This window comes from Diplotaxodon limnothrissa, linkage group LG12 (assembly GCF_057381915.1).
Source record: "Diplotaxodon limnothrissa isolate DT_005_m linkage group LG12, D_limnothrissa_male_GT1.1, whole genome shotgun sequence".
NCBI lineage: Eukaryota > Metazoa > Chordata > Actinopteri > Cichliformes > Cichlidae > Diplotaxodon > Diplotaxodon limnothrissa.
The window spans coordinates 33,587,618-33,609,773 of record NC_140607.1 but is presented as its reverse complement, the minus strand read 5'-3'; the positions used below and the strand labels follow the sequence as shown (position 1 = coordinate 33,609,773).

At 40.1% G+C, this 22,156-nt stretch overlaps 1 protein-coding gene across 11 annotated transcripts in view; it reads left to right on the top strand.

The window, feature by feature from the left end:
* camk2b1 (calcium/calmodulin-dependent protein kinase (CaM kinase) II beta 1) overlaps positions 1–22,156 on the top strand; it is an 89,404-nt gene that overhangs the window by 44,414 nt on the left and 22,834 nt on the right. For 5 of the 11 annotated variants that reach the window (XM_085367510.1, XM_085367508.1, XM_085367506.1 and 2 more), the window contains exons 13-15: positions 6,497–6,534; positions 15,332–15,400; positions 20,455–20,499. In XM_085367510.1, the coding sequence (XP_085223636.1) occupies positions 6,497–6,534; positions 15,332–15,400; positions 20,455–20,499 (152 nt within the window). Of the gene's footprint in view, positions 1–6,496; positions 6,535–8,780; positions 8,814–15,331; positions 15,401–20,454; positions 20,500–22,156 lie in introns of all 11 variants that reach the window. The other 6 variants (XM_085367511.1, XM_085367507.1, XM_085367504.1 and 3 more) reach the window with 3 other exon arrangements.

Here is a 22,156-nt window from a genome sequence, read left to right as displayed (position 1 = left end):
ATACAAATTAATGACTATTTAATAGATTTTTAATTACAGATACAATATTTGCATATTCTATTTTCAAAAGATTGCAGTACATTTAAAAAATCCTGTCACTTTAAAAATAAGCTGAAGAAGCTGTATAGCAATAATGATATATTTTTACACATAACAATATATTCTTATAAAAATGACTGGAATTTTACAAACTTTAGTAGCACTGACAACACCAAATGTTTCCATATGACACCAAACGTGACATTTTTAAAACCAATTTACAGTCAATGTGCACTATATGCTTTTTTTCCCCCAATGTAAAAGAAAGATACCCAACTTTTAATTTAAGCTAAATTAATTAATAAAACAAGGATTTTTACTTACATACAATGTTAAGATTTTTAGTTATAAAAGTTTAATTGGCGAGCGCTTGAGATGCCCCATATCCTTTTCTAGAGGATCCTGAAACACATAACATAGGATCATATTAATACATATTTAAAAATATCATTAGAAATGCACTGACACAAGAACAACTAGCAGAGTAATATTAAAACAAACACATACGTTCTCTCCCACTATACAAACCCACACCTTCTGTGTCTGCTGGTAGTGAAAACGCGTAAGAAATAAAATAAATAGTCCAACATTATGACTAACTCTGTCTACTCCAAGTATGTTAAAAAGAATGAATATAAGGCCTATTTAATGTTTTAATGTAAGTTTCTTTTAATGTAACTGGGAAGTATTAATGGTGATCTGATCTATTGGTTTATACATATGTCTCTTCTTGATGTTAAAAACACCACTAACTTTAAATTTAATTTGGTAAGAAAGACTGAAAACATTTTTGTTTAATGAGAAAACCAGAAATTAATTTCCGCAAGATAACTAAATATTACAGCTTCCGTCTTTTTCAATCTATGTTTAGGCTTTTAAATTTGAAAAGGACATAAAGAGTGGAAGCCCAGCTACTGCTGTCATTTACTATGTCAGCACATCTCTCATCTCCTGTCTGGGATTTGATAGTTGCTTCAGAGCCCATCACTGCTCTGTCATTACCACACACCCCTGTTCATCGTATTATCTTCATCTCTGCACAGAGTCACCGAGCATGGCCCAAACGCACTGCTGTCCTGTCTCTCAGTTTCTCTTTTTTTCTCCACTCTTTTCCTGCCATCTCAGTTGTGCCATCTCTGTCATCACTCAGTTTTACCCCATTTCCTTTTTCTGTATTCTGGCATTTTTACTTCTCTGGACATTGTTGATTCTTGAGTCATCCAATACTTTTCCACAACTTCACCAGTTTCACTCCCACTTTCCCTGTTTCCTCAAATGTCACATCTTACCTTTCCCCTCACTCCTCACTCTTCTTTCCCTTTCTCTTCTTTTCTCTGTCTGACAATGACACTGGAAAGTTCACCCCTGTAACTTTAAGGATGGAACTGCCTGAGAGCTGTCGGTGAATGCTGCATGGGGCACTGGACTGGTGCATGCGCTGCAACACAAGGGGACTCTGGTGCATGATGAACACTGTAAATGATGCAAGGCTGGGCTTGTTTTCATGAAGTCGAAGCCTTTTAAAGTTGTTGTTTTTTTTTTTAAGATAAGTCCCGTATTAGTACTTATTCAGTAATTGTGTTGTGAACTGAGCTGTAGGTTTTACAGTCCAGTTTCGTATGTAGCTGTATTGCTGTAACATGTAGTCATTGGTCGTTGGACCAATGTTTTAATTGTAAATGTTGGAGCCTTGTTGTTTTACTTTTCAGACTGAATGTAAGGCTTTGTTTTAGACAACCAGATCTAATTAAAGTCTGTTAACTTCAGCTTAATTTTTCAGTGGTGAAACTGAAAAGTGCTTTCCAAAAAAAATGCCTATTTGTAGTCCTGTAAACTAACCAATCACATTTGAGCAATATTTAGTTGCCTGTACATAACAGTCCACGTTGAGAGCAAGAAGTATTTTCCAGAATCCAAAAACAAGAAATCTTGAACCATCTACATCTGCCCTATCCAGGTATCCTGACTAAGAAAAACTCCAAAAACTTTACAAGGCTAAGTTCACAGGTTCCCAGATTGCAGTTGGCACATGCATTTCTGGATAGTTTAGACCAGATAGCAGTAATTGTTTGGCCTAACCTTGGCACATGCTTGCATGATGCTTTGGTCTACATGTGGCCTTGACTCAGGCATTAACTTGTGGCTCCTTTAACTCAGTCACAACTCAACCACATATTGGTTTGTTCTCAGGTGTGCTGTGGTATTTTTTCCCCCCACATCAGACCACAGAAGACTCACCATAACCTATTTCAAGCCCACTATGTGGTGAATCAACACAGTGGTCATGTTTTAAGAAGTTATGCAAGGCAAGACAAAAAAAGACTTCATCGTCTGTCTAAACATATTAAGACAAGAAAATGATAAAACTCTGCAATGGCTGTATCAAGTGGTTCAGGTTGACCTAGCTGCCAAACAGCTGCACATCCAGCTGATGCACAACAACCTAAGCAACTCCTATGAGCTTTATATCTTCCCTCCTGACAAATGTAACTTAGCTTGTAGCTTCAGCAACCACTTCAAGAAAAATGTCTATCTTACTTCCTCTTTTATTTAAAAGATGTTAAGTCTGTTAAATTGAAATGTAAGCTTAAAAGCCTCCCTTCACAGACCACAGATCACCTAAATTTTTTACCGTATTGTTCCTTGATGCCATTGTGCATCGGGGAATGCTCATAAGCTTCTTATCACTGTACATTTGCTTAGTAGGGTGCCCGTTTATGAACAGCAAAGAACTTCATGTGACAATCTAGCATTGAGCTAAGGAGACAGAAACAGTGGCTGTGTCCTTGTTTCTATAATCTACTGGGACACCACCGTCCTCTCTGTGTCCCTCAGCCTCCACGAGACTCCGATCAAATATTTATAGTGGACTGCCTCTCCATATCAGCCTCACTTTGCCTCACTGGATTACTAGAGGCCTTGTTCTTTTACACGTATTCATACATTAAAAGTACAAGTAAAATCTACTCAAACTCACTCCAACATCCTGCAGGACAGCAGCGGACAGTCTTTTAATCTGTCCTGGACTGTGTTATATGAAGAAGATATTGAGGGGCTCTTCATTATAGGCATATCTCTCCATTAGCTTATTCCGTTATGTGGGACTTCATGTGAATCAATGCCCATCCCTGCTTTGTTCTTGCAGTGGTCCATCTTGCATGATTTTAATAGAAATTTATTAGTGATGCCTTTGATTTAATCTCTTCCTCCTCTCTCTTCTTGCTTCATGTGTAATTTGTGGCAAGGTAAGGAGCACCCCTTGCTTCTAAACCTTTGGGTTGAACTAAGCTAACGTTGGCTCTTTTCAGATTTCCACAGCTATGCCTGGAACTTAAAGACATTTTTGGAAGATCCAGTTTGACTGAAAAATGTCACTTTGGAAAGCACATTTGAATACCTTCATCACTTCCACTCATGTTCTCCTTACTCTTCCTCTCTGCTCTCATATCCTCTCATTCTCTGCTAAGCCATCAGAGAATACGAGAGAATGAACTTGACACTATTTCTGACCCCATTTCTTCTCCTCAGTAACAACCGGCCTTTGGAAGGAGATTGAGGAAGAACAGCACAACAATTAAACATGCACATTCATGCCTTCCTCACATCCCTCCAGATTACAAAGTGCTTATTTATCACTTCCTATTGCTCCCTTTTTGGCTGCTGAATATGCAAACCTCACTTCAAGCACAATATACTGAATCACTGAGGCAGAAAAGAAAAAATAAGATGTAGTGTGCACACCCTATCTTCCATGTATTTTTCTCTCTTGATCTTTATCTTAATGGCTATTTCAAATGTGCTCTTATAAGGATACAGTTTAAATTTGGCATGGCCTGCAGTGGTCTTTGAAGTGACCGCTCTCTGTTTGGACTTCTGCTCCCCCAAAGAAATCAGCACACAGTCCGAATTCTCATCGACTTGAAGCTTCTGATCACTCAGTGTAGCTGCTTTGGTACATGTTTTGAAATGGAAGTGGGGAAATCAAACAGGAGGTTGATGTTCAGAGAAAGAGGAATAAGGGAGAGAGGGAAGGAAAGAGGAAAAAGCAAAAAGAAAAGAAAAAACAGCCAGACTGCCATAAATAGTGTTTTATGTAACATGGCTGGATACTGATGTGATTGCATCTGATTAGACTTGAAGCTGCACTCAGGCTCTTAGCAAAAAGTCACAGCAAGCATCTATGGAAGTAACACTGAGAGGAATCTGGCTTTTTAACTCCCAGGTGATCACAGCTAGATTATTTACTATAAGATAGGCACACTATGGCAGTGATAATGTAAACATCTTTGTACAAGGTAACCTGTATGAGATCTATGTATAGCACTGACATCTATACTAAAGCAAAACAATATTTTTGAGAATCTTTTTTTTTTTTTTTTCAAAAACAACCCAATTTAGGTATGTTTAAATATATTTTATTTGCCTTTTGAGAAGGTAGATTTGTGCCTTCTATATCATGCTCTAGCTATTGTCTTCAGGAGTAATTGAGTAATTAAACTAACTGAGTTAAGTGTTCACTTTGGTAAATTAAGACACCGCAGACAGAAAATAATGTTCCTATTGTAAAATAATAATGATGATCAAAATAGGAACTCTAGAAGTCATAACTATGCTCTCCTGAAGTCATTTTTCTATCCTTGTGTTGGTGTTTACAGCTGTAAAATACCAACAAGCAAGAAAGTGCATTTTGGTACCAACTTTAAAGCTGTTGAATTGCACTAATTTGCACGTCCAATCTCATCATCTGGTGTCGTGTTAGTGTTAATCCTCTGTCCACATCCCCACAGATGCAGCCACAGGCTCCACTGACCAGCAAGCCAGAGTCTGGCTCTTACTTTGGAGCCCTCTGGGTGAACATGTAGCTATCTAATGCAATCAGACCACCTTACTTTCTGGGCATTAGCAGTGCAGTCACAGTAAATGCCCTGCGGACTGTCTTCTGTTGACTACACGCACTTTCCACTGTTGTAAAGGATTATGGGTATTATGCTCATCAGTGGACTTTTTCTATAGTATCGTTCTTTCTTTCCTGCTTTCCTCCCTCACCCCCTCGTTCATTACCCCTCATTAGAGAGCAGACTGAACACTAATCCTCCTTTGGGCCTCTGTGGAGTTCTTTAAGGCAGGGCTTATTGTTGGGTTTATGGCTGCCGTGTGAGGCAGCCATCTTTACTTTGACTTCCTCATGGCTTCAGGGAGACTTTAGCCTGAGAATTCATGTGAAACAATGCAAATGGAGAGTATTTTTATTTCACTGACAACAGCGTCTTTGTGCCAACTATTCTTAAGACAAACTGATGTGAAAATTCCATATTCGGAAAATTTCTAGTCTGTCTGCTTGTAGCCTGTTTGAGTGGCTCGGGGACTACAGCGGGCTGGCCAACTATTCTTAAGACAAACTGATGTGAAAATTCCATATTCGGAAAATTTCTAGTCTGTCTGCTTGTAGCCTGTTTGAGTGGCTCGGGGACTACAGCGGGCTGGCTGAAAGGTTGGTAGTTCAATTCCCTGGCTCCTCCGCTTCATATGCCAACTTCTCTTTGGGAGCAATACTGTTCCCAAGGAGACAGTGAGATTTGTGTGGCTGTTTAAAAGCATAGAACTACAGCTACAGCCGCCTGGTTCAACTCAGCTGTTCATCGAAGCGGTCACACCCCAACCCTGAAGCCTTAACAAATGAATGAGTAAAAACAAAACCCAAAAACCTCCCATCAAACAGTTGCTGTCAAGGGGGAAACTATACATAAAGCCCCAAACTGTTTTTTACCAGGCTGTAAGCACATTGTTGACTAATATAATGGTGGGCATTTAACATAAGAGTCAGTGGGGATTGACTGGTATTTAAAGCCAGCCTCAATGACCATCTTTAAGTACTGGTTTTTCTGCACTGGCTTAACTTTTCACCCTGCCACTTTGCAGTTTGACTACCTTGACATTAGTATTACACATCTTTGAGTTGTTGTACATTTGTAGTTCTATGTAAGCCTTATTAAGAAAGGTTGGTTTTAACTTTACTTTTCAGGCAGTCAAAGAATTCAGTTTTACAGGTAAATCCTGTTATGAAATTGGGGGGGGGAAAAAGATCAAGGCAAGTTGTTTGACTAATAGATGAATCAATATACTCATACTGTATCCATCTGTAGACTCTAGTAAATTCAGGAGGTTGTAGTTGTTTAGCTTTGAGTCATTTTGTAAAAACACTTTTTTTTTTTAAGTTCAGTGTGCAAAAGGTTCCCTTTCTCTTTCAGCCTCAGGCAACCTTTACTTATCATTACTCAAAATAGACTATTACTACTAAGGTCAGTAAAGAACATTATTTCAGTCAAATCCAGATTATCTCTGAAGGCTTCAATGTAGGTTAAGGTTGTAGCTCATACCAAGACTCGCTGAGAAACATGGAGTTGCTATTGCTCAGCTACACCTTTAACTGGTTGTTTTTCCCTGTTTGTCATTGCAGCAGCCAAGACTTTGCTCAACAAAAAGGCAGATGTCAAGGTAAGGGGCACACTCTTACTTCTCTACCTATCTCCTTCCTTGACTTTTCCTCCTTCCTTACATTTTCTGGGCTAGAAACTCTGCTTCTTCTTCCTCTTCCCCATTTTTTTTCTGCTCGATTGTTCATTTCTTTCTTAATCTTGCTAGTCTCACTTTTGCCTACAATGTCTTTCTTGTCATGTATGTTCTGTCATTGGATGTTTGTCTAGTGTTACATGTAAAAGTTGTGTTTTTTGGCTTGAGGTGTTGTGTATCAGAATGAGAGCTGCTGGATTTTTAAGTTATTATCTAATTATTTTATTAAAGTGAGTGGCCCATTCTGAATACACATCTGTACACACATCTGGATGTGTGTCTACATGTATGCGAGTCTGTGTGTGCTATGCGTATCAGCCTTCATGCCACTTGCCAGTGCACAAGCCTCGAGTAGCGCATCCTCCTGAAAGGACCTCTTATTTTGATTTAGCATTATTTAGCTCAGTGCCACCTCTCCATCTCCATTATTAAATCTAACCATCTGTCAGCCCTTCACATTTTGTTTTTTCATCACTTCCTCTCTCTCATCCCTCCATTTCTGCCTTTTGCTCCTCTTTCAATGCTTCTTTTTCCTCGTCACCCCATCTGGTCTTTAACCCCACATTCCTGTTCATCCATTTAATGAAGATCTCTCACATCCCACGCTCTCACATGCACACGCTGCAGTAGCACATCCCACACACAGCTATCATGAATGTGTCTGTGTGCACCACGTACATGCAACGTGCTATTCATGCTTCTCAGCATTATACATTATATTAGGCAAAGGTTTGGGCACATGCACGTGGACATGGAGGTATGTGTGTGTTTGTAAGACTGTGTGTGTGTGTGTGTGTGTGTGTGTGTGTGTGTGTGTGTGTGTGTGTGTGTGTGTGTAAACATCCCATTTGTTTATCAGCTTGAAAAGAGACTGAACGTGCAAACGGGGCTGTGAGCATGCCTGCACACAAGTGTGCGTAAGCGTGGGTGTCCATGCGTGTTACACTCATGCGCAGCATCGAGTGTCCATGCGTGTGTGTATGTATGGATTTGGTGTGAGTGTGTGTGCGTGAATGTGTCCCCCCCCTCCCGTTCCTCCCTGCGCAGTCGGTTCAGCAGGGAATGTGACTCCGGTTCCAGGAATAGCTGCCAGTCTGGACCCTGGAAACTCAGACGACAGAAATAGACGCTTACTTCCACTGCGGCGCACTCATTGCCTAGCAACAGGCTCCCCACACACTCGCCCCAAACCATTTCTAAAGGCGTCTTCTTCATTTGCTGCCGTCCCTGCTTGCCTCCTTTTTCTCCCTCTTCTCTTGTTTCTTCTTATAATCTCCAAATGTCCTTTTGTTCCTTTTGAAACTCTGAGCTCCTCTCATGGTCTTCTCCTCTTCCTGCTTTTTCTCCCGCTGGCTCATTAATGCCTAATGACACCTGACGCTTTTCAGTTGTAGCACCTGTCCAGTGCAAGCAAGCGGTCTCTCTCTGGCACTGGTTGCCCACCACCTTTCACCTCCTTCGACGCCAGCTACTGCTCAGAGGAACCAACATATTCTGCATTTTAAACAGTGTTGTTATATGACACACTGTTTATCCTTATTAAGTTTACACTAGTTATTATATACACAATGTGCAGATTTCTTTAGATTAAAAGCTGCAAAACAGTTTTAGATGAATGTAAAATAACAACATTGAGAACATTTATTTTGGTCTCCGATAAATTATTGATGCATTTAATGCAACATGTAACAACAAAATTCAAGCCAGTTGTGATTTTAAATTTAAGATGAAGTCTGGGAAAACACTTACATAATAAATCTTGCAGTTCCTTGTCATGCTATTTTCTTACCGTGCCATCTTCCCTTTCACTGTCCCCGAAGCAATAGGTTGAATTTTTGCCTTCTGACTCTTCCATGAGCTGACTCCTCTTCTAATTTTCTCTCTCTGATGGCCTTCACTTCAACCACTGCTCCTTTCACTTCTTTGAAGGAGCTGCTCCTCCTTTTGCCTTTTCTAAGCTGTATAGGAACTTCTCTTCACTTGCCATCAAAGTGTACAGCTTTTGGTTTATGCTGACAAGTTCTATTTTGCTCTTTGTTTTTTAATTTCATTTTTTTTGACAGTACACTCACTTGTTGTTTTTTTGGTTACTTTATTTTCCTCCCCATCCCTCCTTCTTCTACCATCTGCTCATCCATCAATAAATCCATCCATCAATTGCCTGAGGACAGAAACGCAAGTCCAGCTCTACTGTCCAGTATATGGTGAGCATGCTATTTATGCATTTTGCCATGTCACTTCTTTTTTTGTTCCATCCCTTATGGTCTCCTTTCTTCCTTCTGTGTAATAGATTTGAGACTCCCTTCCTTCACTAACTTATTATTCTGTGGCACAGTGGGTGCCGATTCATAAATCATTTTTATTCAACAGCAGTCAGATGTCATGTAGGCACTTCTTGTTAAAAATGCTCTGGTGTACACGAGGTAATGCATTTTACATGACGGCAACAGCAGCACCTTGTTAGGAACTACAGAGGCTGAGTAGCTTCTGAGCGGCAACAGCTGCCATGTCACATAAAGAAAATGACAGCGTTAGAGCTGGGCGATATGAGATTTTTTCATATCACGATATGTTTTTTTCATTTCAGGCGATAACGATATCTATCACGATATAAGCCAAATAACTATATTTGTAAGATTTAAATGTGCCGTTGCTCACAAGTAAAATGTGAAATAATCAGCAGCTTGTTTTTAAATATTTATTTCCCATAATAAGTTCAACAGGGTAGATGTACTTAAGGAACATGAGACTTTTTCAGATAAATAAAGGCAAATATTGCAAACTACACAAAAGACAGCCGCTAAAGCGTTTAAGTTTCAAAATAGAACAAACAAAACAGACTAAATTGTCAATTCCACTTAGAAACAAAGTATTAATTCTAAAAATAAATCTTAGTTTGTTTTACAGAAGAACAGACAAAACTGACTAACTTTTGTCAATATCAAATAAACAGAACTAAAAGGAAATTCTCAATCTCTCCTTGTTGTATAGCTGAGCTTTTCAAACAGTTTTAACAGTTACTTTAGTCTGACAAAAGCCGAATGACGAATTAGCGCTTCCAGTCAGAGACCGAGGCTACGTCCACACGTACACGGGTATTTTTGAAAACGGAGATTTTCCGTTTTCGTTTTAAAAAATAATCCCGTCCACACATAAAGGCAGAAATGAAGGAAAACGCTGCTATGAACATGCCAAAGCAGCAGGTGGCGCTAGATTCCTAACCGTGCAGAAATGTTGGCCAATCAGAAGTCTAGAAGCCTCGGTGGGAAAAAGTAAACAAAGCTGGGGCATAGAAGCAGAACCGAGTCGTATGTGTGGACCGACAGTAACTGTGTGTATATGTAAGCATTTAAACACTGCAGAGAGTAGAATTAACAGTAACAGTATTGTAGAAATTCATTTCACCGAAACAATAACGTGGCGCACAGTGTGACGCATGCACCAGTTTATTGTATTTCCAGACTTGCTTTCGGCACAATTTACAGTGCACGCTACTCTGTTTTTGTCAGACTTGAAATAGCCGAAATACCTTCACACTACGGAACTTCTATGGCTCTTCCGTTCGACAATCTCTCCGGCATTGGAACCATCATCTGTTTTCTCTAGTCGGCACACTCATTTCCTCCATTACCCGCTGGCTGCTTCCCAAACAAACACACGTGCGGCTTGGCACTTGTGCTGTACGTAACAAGTCACGCGACGTGAAGCTGCGGCTGTGATTGGTTCGGCTCTGCGCTACTTAATTTGGATCGGCCGACCTTTTTTTTTTTTTTTTTTTTTTTTTTAAAGAGGACAAGAGCGGCGAGGTCTATCGCGATAGCTTAATTTCTCTATCGAGTAAAAGTTATATCGCGATAGATATCGTTATCGTTCTATCGCCCAGCTCTAGACAGCGTATACAGAAAGTTATATTTCATTGACAGAAAAAACCAGGCACAAGTCACAGCAATGGTCTCGCTTGATTGACAGACCAGGATGATCGTTGCAAAGTACGGCGTCACGAGAATACTCTGAAAACGTAATGGAAGCAGGGTGTTTTAGTTCCATCAGAGTTACTCCAGGGATGTTGCTCCAGATCTGTCAGGCACACACTTTTAGAACGGAGCCAGTACTTGTAGTTTTGAGACAGAGCCCTTGAGTTTAACAAGGTGCATACTTCAAACAAGAGTAAAAGTATAATTATTTAATCCTCCACCTCTAAGAACGCTATAGTTTTCACCTACTACGCTGAATCTGTAACCTATGCTGACCATTCACAGAGCAGATGCTGCAGCAGCCGGGCAGTAGGGCTGGGCCATATTATACCGTTCACGGTAATACCGGTATAATGTTAGGCAACGATAGGAAAATGAAATATCGCGATAGAATGGGAGTAAAACGCGCATGCGCGGTGCCTTTGTTTTCATACGCACATGGCCGATTGTTGAGTGAAACAGATGAACCAGAATTGGTTTGTAAAAACGGTGCAACTTCCGTGATGTGGAACTGGTTTGGTGTTTGTCTGTCAGATACACAACAAAGCACATTTTTTGCAGAACATGCAAGCGGCCGTTGTTATTGTCATATTTGTCGGACTAAGATGCTCTTAAATCTGGGAGTAATCTGGGTCCTAAACTCCGTATGCTTCAGGTCAAACAACACTGCAGCATCACTTAGAGTTAAAAACTGTCTAAATTCTTTCATCTTTAATAAAACGATCAGCATTGCTGCTTTACCAGGTGTAACTATAAAGTTTAACTTCCAGGCATCCATGAAAACAAAAGTTATTACATTTAACGGAGTTAGAAGTTAGCAGGAAGCTAGCGGAAGTTAGCTCGCTAGTTTCGCTAGTTACCTAAGCATGATATTGCATGTTCTGACTGAGAGATTTCTGAAAAAAATCAAACGTACAGCTCTGCTATCACTTCCAACATAAATGAAGACAGGAAACTAAACAGCAGTGATGTTTGTAGGGTTACTGAAGTTGGGCTAGCTGGTATATAATGATGTGCTACGTGATCGCTAGCGACACAGCTATGTTAGCATAACATAAACAGTGAAGCTGGAGGACAAACACTAACACTTTTCCACTTATAAAAGTTAACGTGAAGGTTCCTCATGGTTAGAGACAAATGCAATCGCATGGCAGGATGCTGTAAACGGACCAAACTTCAGTCAGGAGAACAACTGAGATAATCCATCCACAATACAAGGTTAGTCATTAATATACTGCAACAACATGGGAATAGAGCAGCTGCCAGAGAATTCAACATTAATGAATCAATGGTACAGAAGTGGAGGAAGCAAGAAGAATGAGTTTAATAAAGTTTGATTTATCTGACTGCCTTGTTTCGCTTAATGTGCCTTATAATCCCGTGCACCTTATGGTCCGAAAAATGCGTACTGCACACTGCAGTTTAATGTTGCAAAGCACCTCTTTTTAACTTCAGTGGATATTATACATGGTTATGCTCAGGATATGTCAGCCCATTTCTACTGGAAATGCCTTTTGGTTAAACTTTCAGCAAGGAATTTGCATTTGCACTGTTACATTTTTATAAAGCTTTAATGTACATAAAAACCAGCTTCTTGTTTAAGTGAAAATAAATGGAAGGTTGTCTTTTTGCGCTAGTAATGTTGTGGAGTTGTATTTTGTCTCGCATCAATTATATCGTCGGTTATATCGTTATCGCAAATTTTCAAATATATATCGTGATAAATATTTTTGGCCATATCGCCCTGCTCTACCGGGCAGCATATGAAATTCCATAAAAAAAACATGTTGAATATTAAATATTGTTTAATAAGGGTTTCATCCAGTGTGTTACAAGCCCAGCAGCCCACCTGGCCTAAGGTGACTCCCCACGAGGCTCCGGAGTTAAGTTAGCTCAGGACTCTTATTAACCTACTGTTCCTGTTAGCTATACTTCCATCTATTCAAAAACAACTTAGGGAAAAAAACTATAATAGGATTACAAATGAATAAAGAACCAGGCAAATATCAGAACCTAATACTGTTCAGCTGATATTCATGCACTAATGTCCAGTAATTACTGATTACAGTAGGCTAGGTCATTGATTGCTGTGGCTCGGTTCTCTCTCGCTGTTACAGGCTGTAAACGGGAAATCAACTCCTCACTTGACTCGTTACCCACGGTGTTTGCAGAGGCCAACATGCATGTGCATCAGAATTGGCCATTGCAGCGGCTCAGCATACTTTACTGTAGATAAACATTAGTGTGCTATTTTTCCAGTGTACTACTCACAGTGTATCAATGTATTTACTGCCACATTAACCTGTGAACATTGCTATATGAGGCTTGAGCAGAATATACAGTATGTGGTTCACATATGCCACTGAGTTCTCCTCTGCAAATGTAAAAATAGACCAGTCTTTTACTTTTAAGCAAGGCGCGCATGTTCCTTTTACACAGAAATGGGTCAAAACGTGTTCCAGTTTTTAAATTAAGCTTCTGGTATACTGGAAATGACTCCAGCGTGTGCACTTATTTTGTCAGTACCAGCTTGACTTTAGACAGTCTTAGGTAGCGTTTAGATGTTTACTTATTTGTTTTAAACAAACTTGGGAGAAAAAAGCAGGTTTATAGCACAGTACTGCATCCAAACGCTGAAGACACGATCACAAAACAACAGCCTGGCTTTGCCTGACTAAACACAACATGCAGTACATGCAGTACAAAAGTCTGATCTAGGGCACATACACTCTGTGAATGGTCCATGTACCCTACATGTTCAGTGTCATACTTGGAGGATTTAAAATGAAACAGGAATTTGCATAAGAATATTAAACCACACAGAATTACTAGTTTCAGTTCACTTATTTCTGACCCCTAACTTCTTGCCCTGCCGTTACGCAGAAGGAACCTTTTTTTCCTCTCTGATCTTCTGATCTGGCTCATCCTTTACCACACTTGTCATCTCTTCTGCACCTTTCCCTCCTTTGTTCTTCCTGTACCCATCCTGGAAACCTCGTGTGGATACTTTAACCCCCTTTTAACCCTCATCTATGGTTATAATTGTCTGTGATCACTCCTGATGTCCGGTGTTCTGTTTCATAATTTAGAAATGATCTAATGGACATTTTGCTTTCAAGATGACAATGATTGGCAGTCGTCTCCACAACTGGCGAGCCGTAGCACTGCTGTCATCATTCCTTCTTTTTTTTCTTTTTTTTCTTTCAATGCCTCCCTGAAGTGTTAGCAGTTTTCTCTCCACAAACACACATGACGTAAATGCTAAGGCCCCGAGTTGATACTGCAAACACGCTCTGACTAAGACGGCTCACGATGGTATCGTTGCTTTGAGGAATGCATTTCATCGTCACAAAGGCAGCGGAGTGACAGCCACTTTGTTTGGTGTAATTTGTGTGTGAGTGTGGAGATTTGTTTGGGAGTGGCTGTGTGTGGGTTACTGTATGGGTGCTTAAAATTTCTATATGTCAGCTTATTGTCAGCTAACACCAGCTTTTACTTGCTGTTTAGTGCGTGCTTGCATTATGTGGTGTTTTCGCACCATATGTGTGCTGGCATCCTCTCCTCTCCTCTTCTCTCTCCTCTCCTCTCCTCTCGTCTCCTCTGAGTAAGCCCAGTGGCTTAAAAAATTCATATTATGGTAAACATACACACCCACAACCACACACACATCAGTCTTCATCTTTCCATCTTGAAAGTCAGTGTTAAAGAGTCACCATTACAGTCACTCTGATTCAGCACTGCTGCAGCACCAAGATTACCAAACATTTTGTTTTATTGAATCTTCTGGGCTTGTTTAAAATGTGCACTTTTAAATTCTCATATATTGTGCTTATCTAATTAATGTTAGGTGGAATCATTCACTAGCTTGGCAGCACACCAACATCATGCCATATCTTAGCCAAGTCTTTATAGGGGATTAGGTAATCCTCCTGATTACTTAAGACCTCTTGAAATTTCACTTACAAGCAAGATTGCTTGCATTTTACTGTATCAACTCACATAATTACCATTGACGTAATTGTAGCTTATTCACTGTCACACCCAGGGCTTGATCCTTTGTAGGGTTTAAACTGGATATTTCCCCCCCAGCAGGATTACAAATGTAATGTAGATTCAATGCAAAAATAATTTAGATCAATCTACGCTCCAAAGAGCCGGCCGCTCTTTGATGTTTGATCTTCAAAAGAGCATTTCATCCAGGCTTCTAAAGATGATTCACTACGGCCAAACGGCACGTCTTGATGTGGAATCCCAAGCAGGGGAAGTCACTTGTGACATCACGATGATGTCAGAGTACCCCTCAGCCCGTGGTGTCACCTGAGAATTACAGATCAGTCTTGAGAGTGAACGTTTTAGGATAATCCCTTCACAGTTGCTGCGTCTGCCTGCCACCTTCAGGCCTCACTGGGATGCACACCTACATGTATCCTACTACTTTGCTCTGATCCGCACGGTACAAATTAAATAAATGTAACACAGAACAGCAGATAAATTCTGAACGATGAATATCAAAATGTTGCATTGAGTTTTTACTGAATGAAAAGACAAATCCTAACTCTTTACCTTACATGAGAGCCACTAAGGTGAGACCCTCAAAGTTGATTCTGTCAAAGAGACATATATGTGCTAATTCCAAAAACACACGAGCACAAGCATGGACACACACTCACAAGCCCACCTCTTGCTGTTGTTAACACTCTTGTTGTGTCTCCTCCTTTTCCTTACCTTTCCTTTCCTTTCCTGCACAGCCCCAGACAAACAGCACCAAAAACAGCATAGTCACCAGCCCCAAAGGAAACATCCCTTCACCCGCTCTGGTATTTATCTCCTAACCCGCCCTTCACCTGTGTGTTTGTGTGTGCCCGACTTCCCGCCGCCCTTATGTCCTTTAAGACCCTTACCTTCACCCTATCCCACACCTTTTCCTTCACCTTTGTGTGTTTTTCTTTTCTGTCCATTCTTGTTGGTTTTGTTTGGTCTTTATCGAGCCACTGAGATGGCCAAAGCAGTCGGGTAGGTCGTAAACCAGCAGTCGTGTCAGGAAGCATTTTCCCACGGCAGTTGGGAATGCTTTGTGACTTGGACTCGGGTTGATAGTCTACCGCCATGTTGTTTTCTCTGTCAGTGTAAGTTTGCCAAAGACAAATAGACAACCAGTGCCTGCAGGGACTGTCACTGCGATTTACCCCCTTCCTCCTGTATTGAAGCTGTCCCCCACCGTGTCAGTCCAAAGGTCTGCAGATTGTCCTTCCAGCGAAAAAAATTCCACCCGTGGATTTTAGAGAATTCCTCTGTAAAATTGGCTGATGTTTTGGAATAAAAACCTGTAAGCTAAAAAGGCCCACAGTATTCAGTCTTGTTTGTCAGCTTGTTAGAAAAAACATGTTTGAACTAAATCCAGCTACTCTCTTGCCTATGGATTTGTCTTTTATGTCAAAAAATGATGTTAAGTCCATTGTCAAATAGTTGGGAAAATTCAGCGATATTGCGAGTGAGGTTTTCTTATGGAACAGAAATGGGGAGTTCTAGTTTCCCTTTGGGAATCTTTATTGTTCTGATTACTATATATACACAGGGCAGCAGTTTGGCTTTATGTTCTAGAGGGCACTCTAGTAATCTCACCAAAGTAGATACAGTAGGATGCAAAGGTTTGGGCAACCTTGTTAATAGACATTATTTTCCTGTATAAATTGTTGGTTGTTACAATAAAAAATGTCAGTTAAATATATCATATAGGAGACACACACAGTGACATTTGAGAAGTGAAATGAAGTTTATTGGATTTATAGAAAGTGTGCAATAATTGTTTAAACAAAATCAGGCAGGTGCATAAATTTGGGCACCACAAAAAAAGAAATGAAATCGATATTTAGTAGATCCGCCATTGGCAGAAATTACAGCCTCTAAACGCTTCCTGTAGCTTCCAATGAGAGTCTGAATTGTGGTTGAAGGTATTTTGGACCATTCCTCTTTACAAAACATCTCTAGTTCATTCAGGTTTGATGGCTTCCGAGCATGGACAGCTCTCTTTAACTCACACCACAGATTTTCAATAATATTCAGGTCTGTGGACTAAGATGGCCATTCCAGAACGTTGTACTTGTTCCTCTGCATGAATGCCTTGGTGGATTTTGAGCTGTTTTTCGGGTCGTTGTCTTGTTGAAAGATCCAGCCCCGGCGCAGCTTCAGCTTTGTCACTGATTCCTGGACATTGGTCTCCAGAATCTGCTGATACTGAGTGGAATCCATGTGTCCCTCAACTTTGACAAGATTCCCAGTCCCTGCACTGGCCACACAGCCCCACAGCATGATGGAGCCACCACCATATTTCACTGTAGATGTTTTTCTTGGAATGCTGTGTTCTTTTTCCTTTATGCATAACACCCTTGTTATGCCCAAATAACTCTATTTTAGTTTCATCAGTCCACAGCACCTTATTCCAGAATGAAGAGTTGTTTTGAGACCCCCCCCCCCCCCCCATGTTGCTACTCTTCAGAGAAAATTAAAAGAGGAGGGAAACTTACAATTGTCCCCTTTAAATACTCTTTCTCATTATTGGATTCACCTGTGTATGTAGGTCATGGGTCACTGAGCTTACCAAGCCAATTTTAGGTCCAATAATTAGTTCTAAAGGTTTTAGAATCAATAAAATGACAACAGTGCCAAAATTTTGTTTAAACAATTATTGCACACTTTCTGTAAATCCAATAAACTTCATTTCACTTCTCAAATATCACTGTGTGTTTCTCCTATACGATATATTTAACTGACATTTTTTATTGTAACAACCAACGATTTATACAGGAAAATAATGTCTATTAACAAGGTTGCCCAAACTTTTGCATCCCACTGTATATAACACAGCAGTAAGTGAGCCAGTTCCATTTAGCATCATGTGTAGCTATATGAGCTTTTTTTTTTTTTTTTTCCACAACAGAACGTTTTTCTTTTTGCCAATGTGTGTGTTTCTGTTTGACTACATGTGATGCTAACTTTAGCGCTCTGCTTGGCACATGTACAATGACTCACATTCAGGGTTTGAATGGAAGTTCACATTTACGTGTTTCAAAGTCTTTGTGGTAGTGTGGGTTCAAGCATGGAGGACAGGTGTTTATTGCTGATCCTTGAAGGGAATAGAAAGTAGGAGGGCGGCTGCAATAATCGCACTGTTACCAGGGACTTCATCTAGTTTGTGTTCAGCCATTTGGTGCATTATCTCCTTAATTACAGCAGGGGACTGACATTCTTCCCACCTGGAAGCAGTAGGCAGGTGGTAGTAAATCCACATGAATATATGTTTATATATATGAATACATTAGTGCTTCGTTTAAATGAATTCCATCTAGAGTGAAAAAGGGGAAATCATTTAATTAGCTGCACAGCAAAAGCATCCCTAGTAAAGCATCAGTGTTAATGTGGGGTCAACAGGGACGTGTCACCATCGAACCCTTCCCCCATCTGATGATGCCATCAGCACGTGTCCCCCCCCCTAATCTGCAAACCCCAGGTACGTTGTTCTCACTCATCGTCTTGTCCCACGTTGCCACCGGTGTCTGTTGCCCTAGGAGATGGTTGCCTTGACAACACCACCATCATCACCAGGGAGACAGCTGATGATTGGTCATCACAGAGGTGTCACTTCCTGGCGGGGGGGGCTACACAGGATATTCTACATCGAGTGACAGCTCCTAGTAGAGGGAGAAAATATCTCTGTCTCCAGTCTGAGTCATCAGCAATCAGTGGCTACTGTGTGAACTTGAGAGGAGGCAAGCCTTTGAGGGTTTCAAGACAAAGGTCAAGTACTGGTGTAAATGTGGTAAAACTATAACTGTTATAGCAAAAAGTGGCAAAGAAAGAGTACAGCTTTGTACCTCATGTGGTGATTTGCAAGCTGCAGTACAAGTGCTAATGGAGATACTTCTGCAGTATCGAGGTGGTACGTGGACAGAATTGCACAGTGAATATGAAAAACAAAACAAAATTGCAGTGTAATTTAGGGTTTTTTGTTTTTTGGTGGATTTGAACAGCTTTTATCAGAAGATAGCATTGATAAACAGCAGAAAGTGAGACTCTAGATAAAAGCACTTTCATGGATTCAAATAAAGTAATTGCGAATTTTATTAATTACCAGGTGAAATAATAGAAAATAGTCCAGATAAATTACTGAAATTGCAAATTAGAAAATGGAAAAATATATAGTAATGAATGATTGTTTATAAGGAAACTGTATGGCAAGCAGTTAAACTTAATTCTATATAGAGTATGTAGAAATATACTGAACTAGTTTGCTGAAATGATTGATAAAAAGTTGCAATTCATTAGCTAGACGTAACTACAAGCAAAATGGTTAAAATAGCCAAAAGTATAAATTAATAAGTAAAATTGCTAGATTAAAAGTATACATTGAAATTGTTAGCTAAAATAAGCGATTGGAAGTGGTCCCTGCACATAATGAGTAGTGTTTAAATGGAGACTATGCCTATACCTAAATGGTCATCATTCAGAAATGGTAAGCTAAATGCTTTGAGTAACTGGTGAGGTGAGAGTGGTTTGGGTCTGCCTGACAGGGTTTGGGGGTATGTCAGATAAAAGATAAAACTTGGGAACCACTACCTTGCTGTACTTTAAGAGACAGCTTAGTTTCAGCATGAAGTTTAGTGTTGGTAGCAGCAAAATTAGCATGACAAATTGTTATATGGCTAATCCTGTTGAGTGATTGAGCCATTTCTTTGCACATAGTCCTGAACAACAATAGCTGTTTCTGATTAAATTCCATTTCAAAAAGGACCCTGAAATGATGCCAGCGTCTGCCCGGCAGTGATCGCCGTTTCTGTTGAGACGAGTGTGAAAGAACAGAATGACCCGTTTTTCATCTTGTGGGGCATCTGAGTCTTTCTGCTGGGTATGCCAATGTTTTGCAAGATGTTGAGGCCATTTTCTTTTAATCTGTCACATTATATTTTATGCATATTGTATGAGCTGGCTGATTTTTTTGTCATTATGCCTTTGTCCCTTTCGATTTGCTATTTCTGTGTTTTGGCATGCATTTCCATCTTTTCAGGCATAGAAAGCAGTTTGAAATTATGCATGCACAGCAAGGTGGTGCAGAAATAAGGAGTACCCATGTAAACAAAAGCCTAGATAAGTTAAAGTTCAAAAAGATGTCACAGCTTTGAGTACAACTTCATGCCATCTCTTCCTTTAGGCTGTGTACTTACTCTGTGTATGTGTGTATTTGCACTTGTATTACTTATGTTGTGGGGACATATGTAGAGCTGTTTATATTACGGGGACTCTCCTCCGTTTTGAGATTTTAAAAAACAGGTCATCAGATTTTAGTGTAAGGATGTAGGATAAAATGATGGTCGCAGTAGTTGGGGCGCAGTTTGGGTCAAGTCTTCAGGAAAAGAAGAAAAGTCAGTATAATGTCCTCTGAAGTGATGCAAAAAAACACTGTGTGTGTGTGTGTGTGTGTGTGTGTGTGTGTGTGTGTGTGTGTGTGTGTGTGTGTGTGTAATTGCGTGAGCACTGATGTGCCCATTGCAGATTAATGTGTGTGTGTGTGTGTGTGTGTGTGTGTGTGTGTGTACAGGCAACAGAACTGACTCCAAATTACAGTCTTCAGTTCATCCACCCACTCTATGACTTTGGAGGATTCTCCCCCTCTTTTCTGCCATCCTTAACAAGCACTTTCTCTTCATACAACATTCATGTCACTCTTTCTGGTACACTTGGTTCATTTATATTTACGTTTATGTCAAATTCTGCTCTCTTCCTTTCCCTCCCTCTCTTTCTCTTCCACTTTTTCTTTACTTGCTCTCTTTTATTTCATCTTCCTTCATCTCCCCTCCTCATTTTCCTCTTCCTCCAGGAACCTCAGACAACTGTCATCCATAATCCGGTGGACAGGACAAAGGTATACGTCATTCCCCAGTCCAGACCTCTTCTTTCTCCTGCTCTGTCATTCTCCTCCTCTTCCTTATCTTCTCCTCTCCTTTGATATTTCTTTTCATGCTGCATCTGTGCGAGTGCAACATGGCTTTGTGCACTTGTCTATGTGTGTAACTAAATATTAATCTCAGATAAAAGTCTGTCTGAAGGGAACAGGTGCTAGGTAGCGAATGTTGTTTACCCCAACAACCAAACTTGTGTTAGTCTGCCACCAAGGGGGACCTCAACACACGCATGTATTAGGATTAAGGGAATTCTAACTATACTTAATGTCTATTCAAGTGAGAATAGTGGCAGTCCTTATAAGCTTAGATGTCATGTTTGAGCTCAGATGTTATATTTTAGCCAATGAATGGAACCTGAGACTGGTGTCTTTGGATCTTTAAGACTGTTATATTCAGCATTCAGCATTGTAATTTATTTATATATATGATATAGGTAAAACTTTTTATTTGCATTATACTGACTGATGGTGTCTTGTTGTACCCTCTCTTACTGTCATATAATCTCTTAAAAGTTGCTGGTGTAACCAGTGTGAATGTGTATGTGTTTATAGCTTGTGCATGAACATGCATGCCTTTGCAGTAAGATCACTTCCTCATAGGCATGACTGAGGTGTTTTTCCCGAGTTGTTTTACCCAAAGTGAGAAGTAGCAGAACTTTGTTTGAAAGAGATATTCATGTTTTTTAATAAAGCGCAGTGATCTTTTGATTGTGGGTCAGTTATATGTGTGAAATACAGTACATGACTTTGAATTCTCACTCTCCAAGCTCAAACAGAGGCTATGCAGGAAGGCGATGAAAGTATGTGGAAGATTAGTCTTCAGTGCAGTTTATGTTTTCACACCCGCCTGGTTTAAAGAAGCACACTTGACCTCTTTAGCACTTACTCACTCAGCTCTGTCCATCTGGTAAGTTAAGTTTGATAGATTCTGGACTTTGTGAGGCAACAATAAAGAGGAGTCGAGATCAAGTAAATGCGAGGCTTCAATATGTGACCCGAGAAATGAATGTCGCATAAAAGAACAAAGAAAATAAATTCACCATATTTACACAATGAGTAGTTTTCAAAAGAGGGTCAAACAAAACGAATAAGATGCAGACTGTTACAGGAAACATCTCAATGATTCAAACCAAAGAAAACAAACTGTAGGCTTAATCACACTTTTAATTATATTTCAAATAGTTGACAATCCTTTCCACACTTCTTTCCTTCGCATTCACATGAAAACAGTTTTTCTTTTCGCTCTTCCTCTCCGGTCAGGCCACCAGCTGCTCTTTAAAAGGCTATGTATGAAACCACTTTGGTGCTTTGTGCTCGTGAGGCTGTTAGCACACGTGCATGCTTCTAATGAGGTCACAGAGTCTCTCAACTCTTCATGCAGGGGAATTTAGGCCCATTTAATCTTCTAATTGGAAATGAGAAACTCCTCCTCTGGCAAAAGCCTAAGAAGAGGGAGACAGCCAGCCAGGCAGGCAAGCAGGCAGACGGGTAGATGATTAGATTTGAGGGATGCAGCCCCTGATTAAGATGACAACATATCGCCCTGTGAGAATCTGTTCTGTCTACTAGTGTTATTGAAATGGAAAGCAGTTTCTGTCAGTTTTAGCATGATATAAGT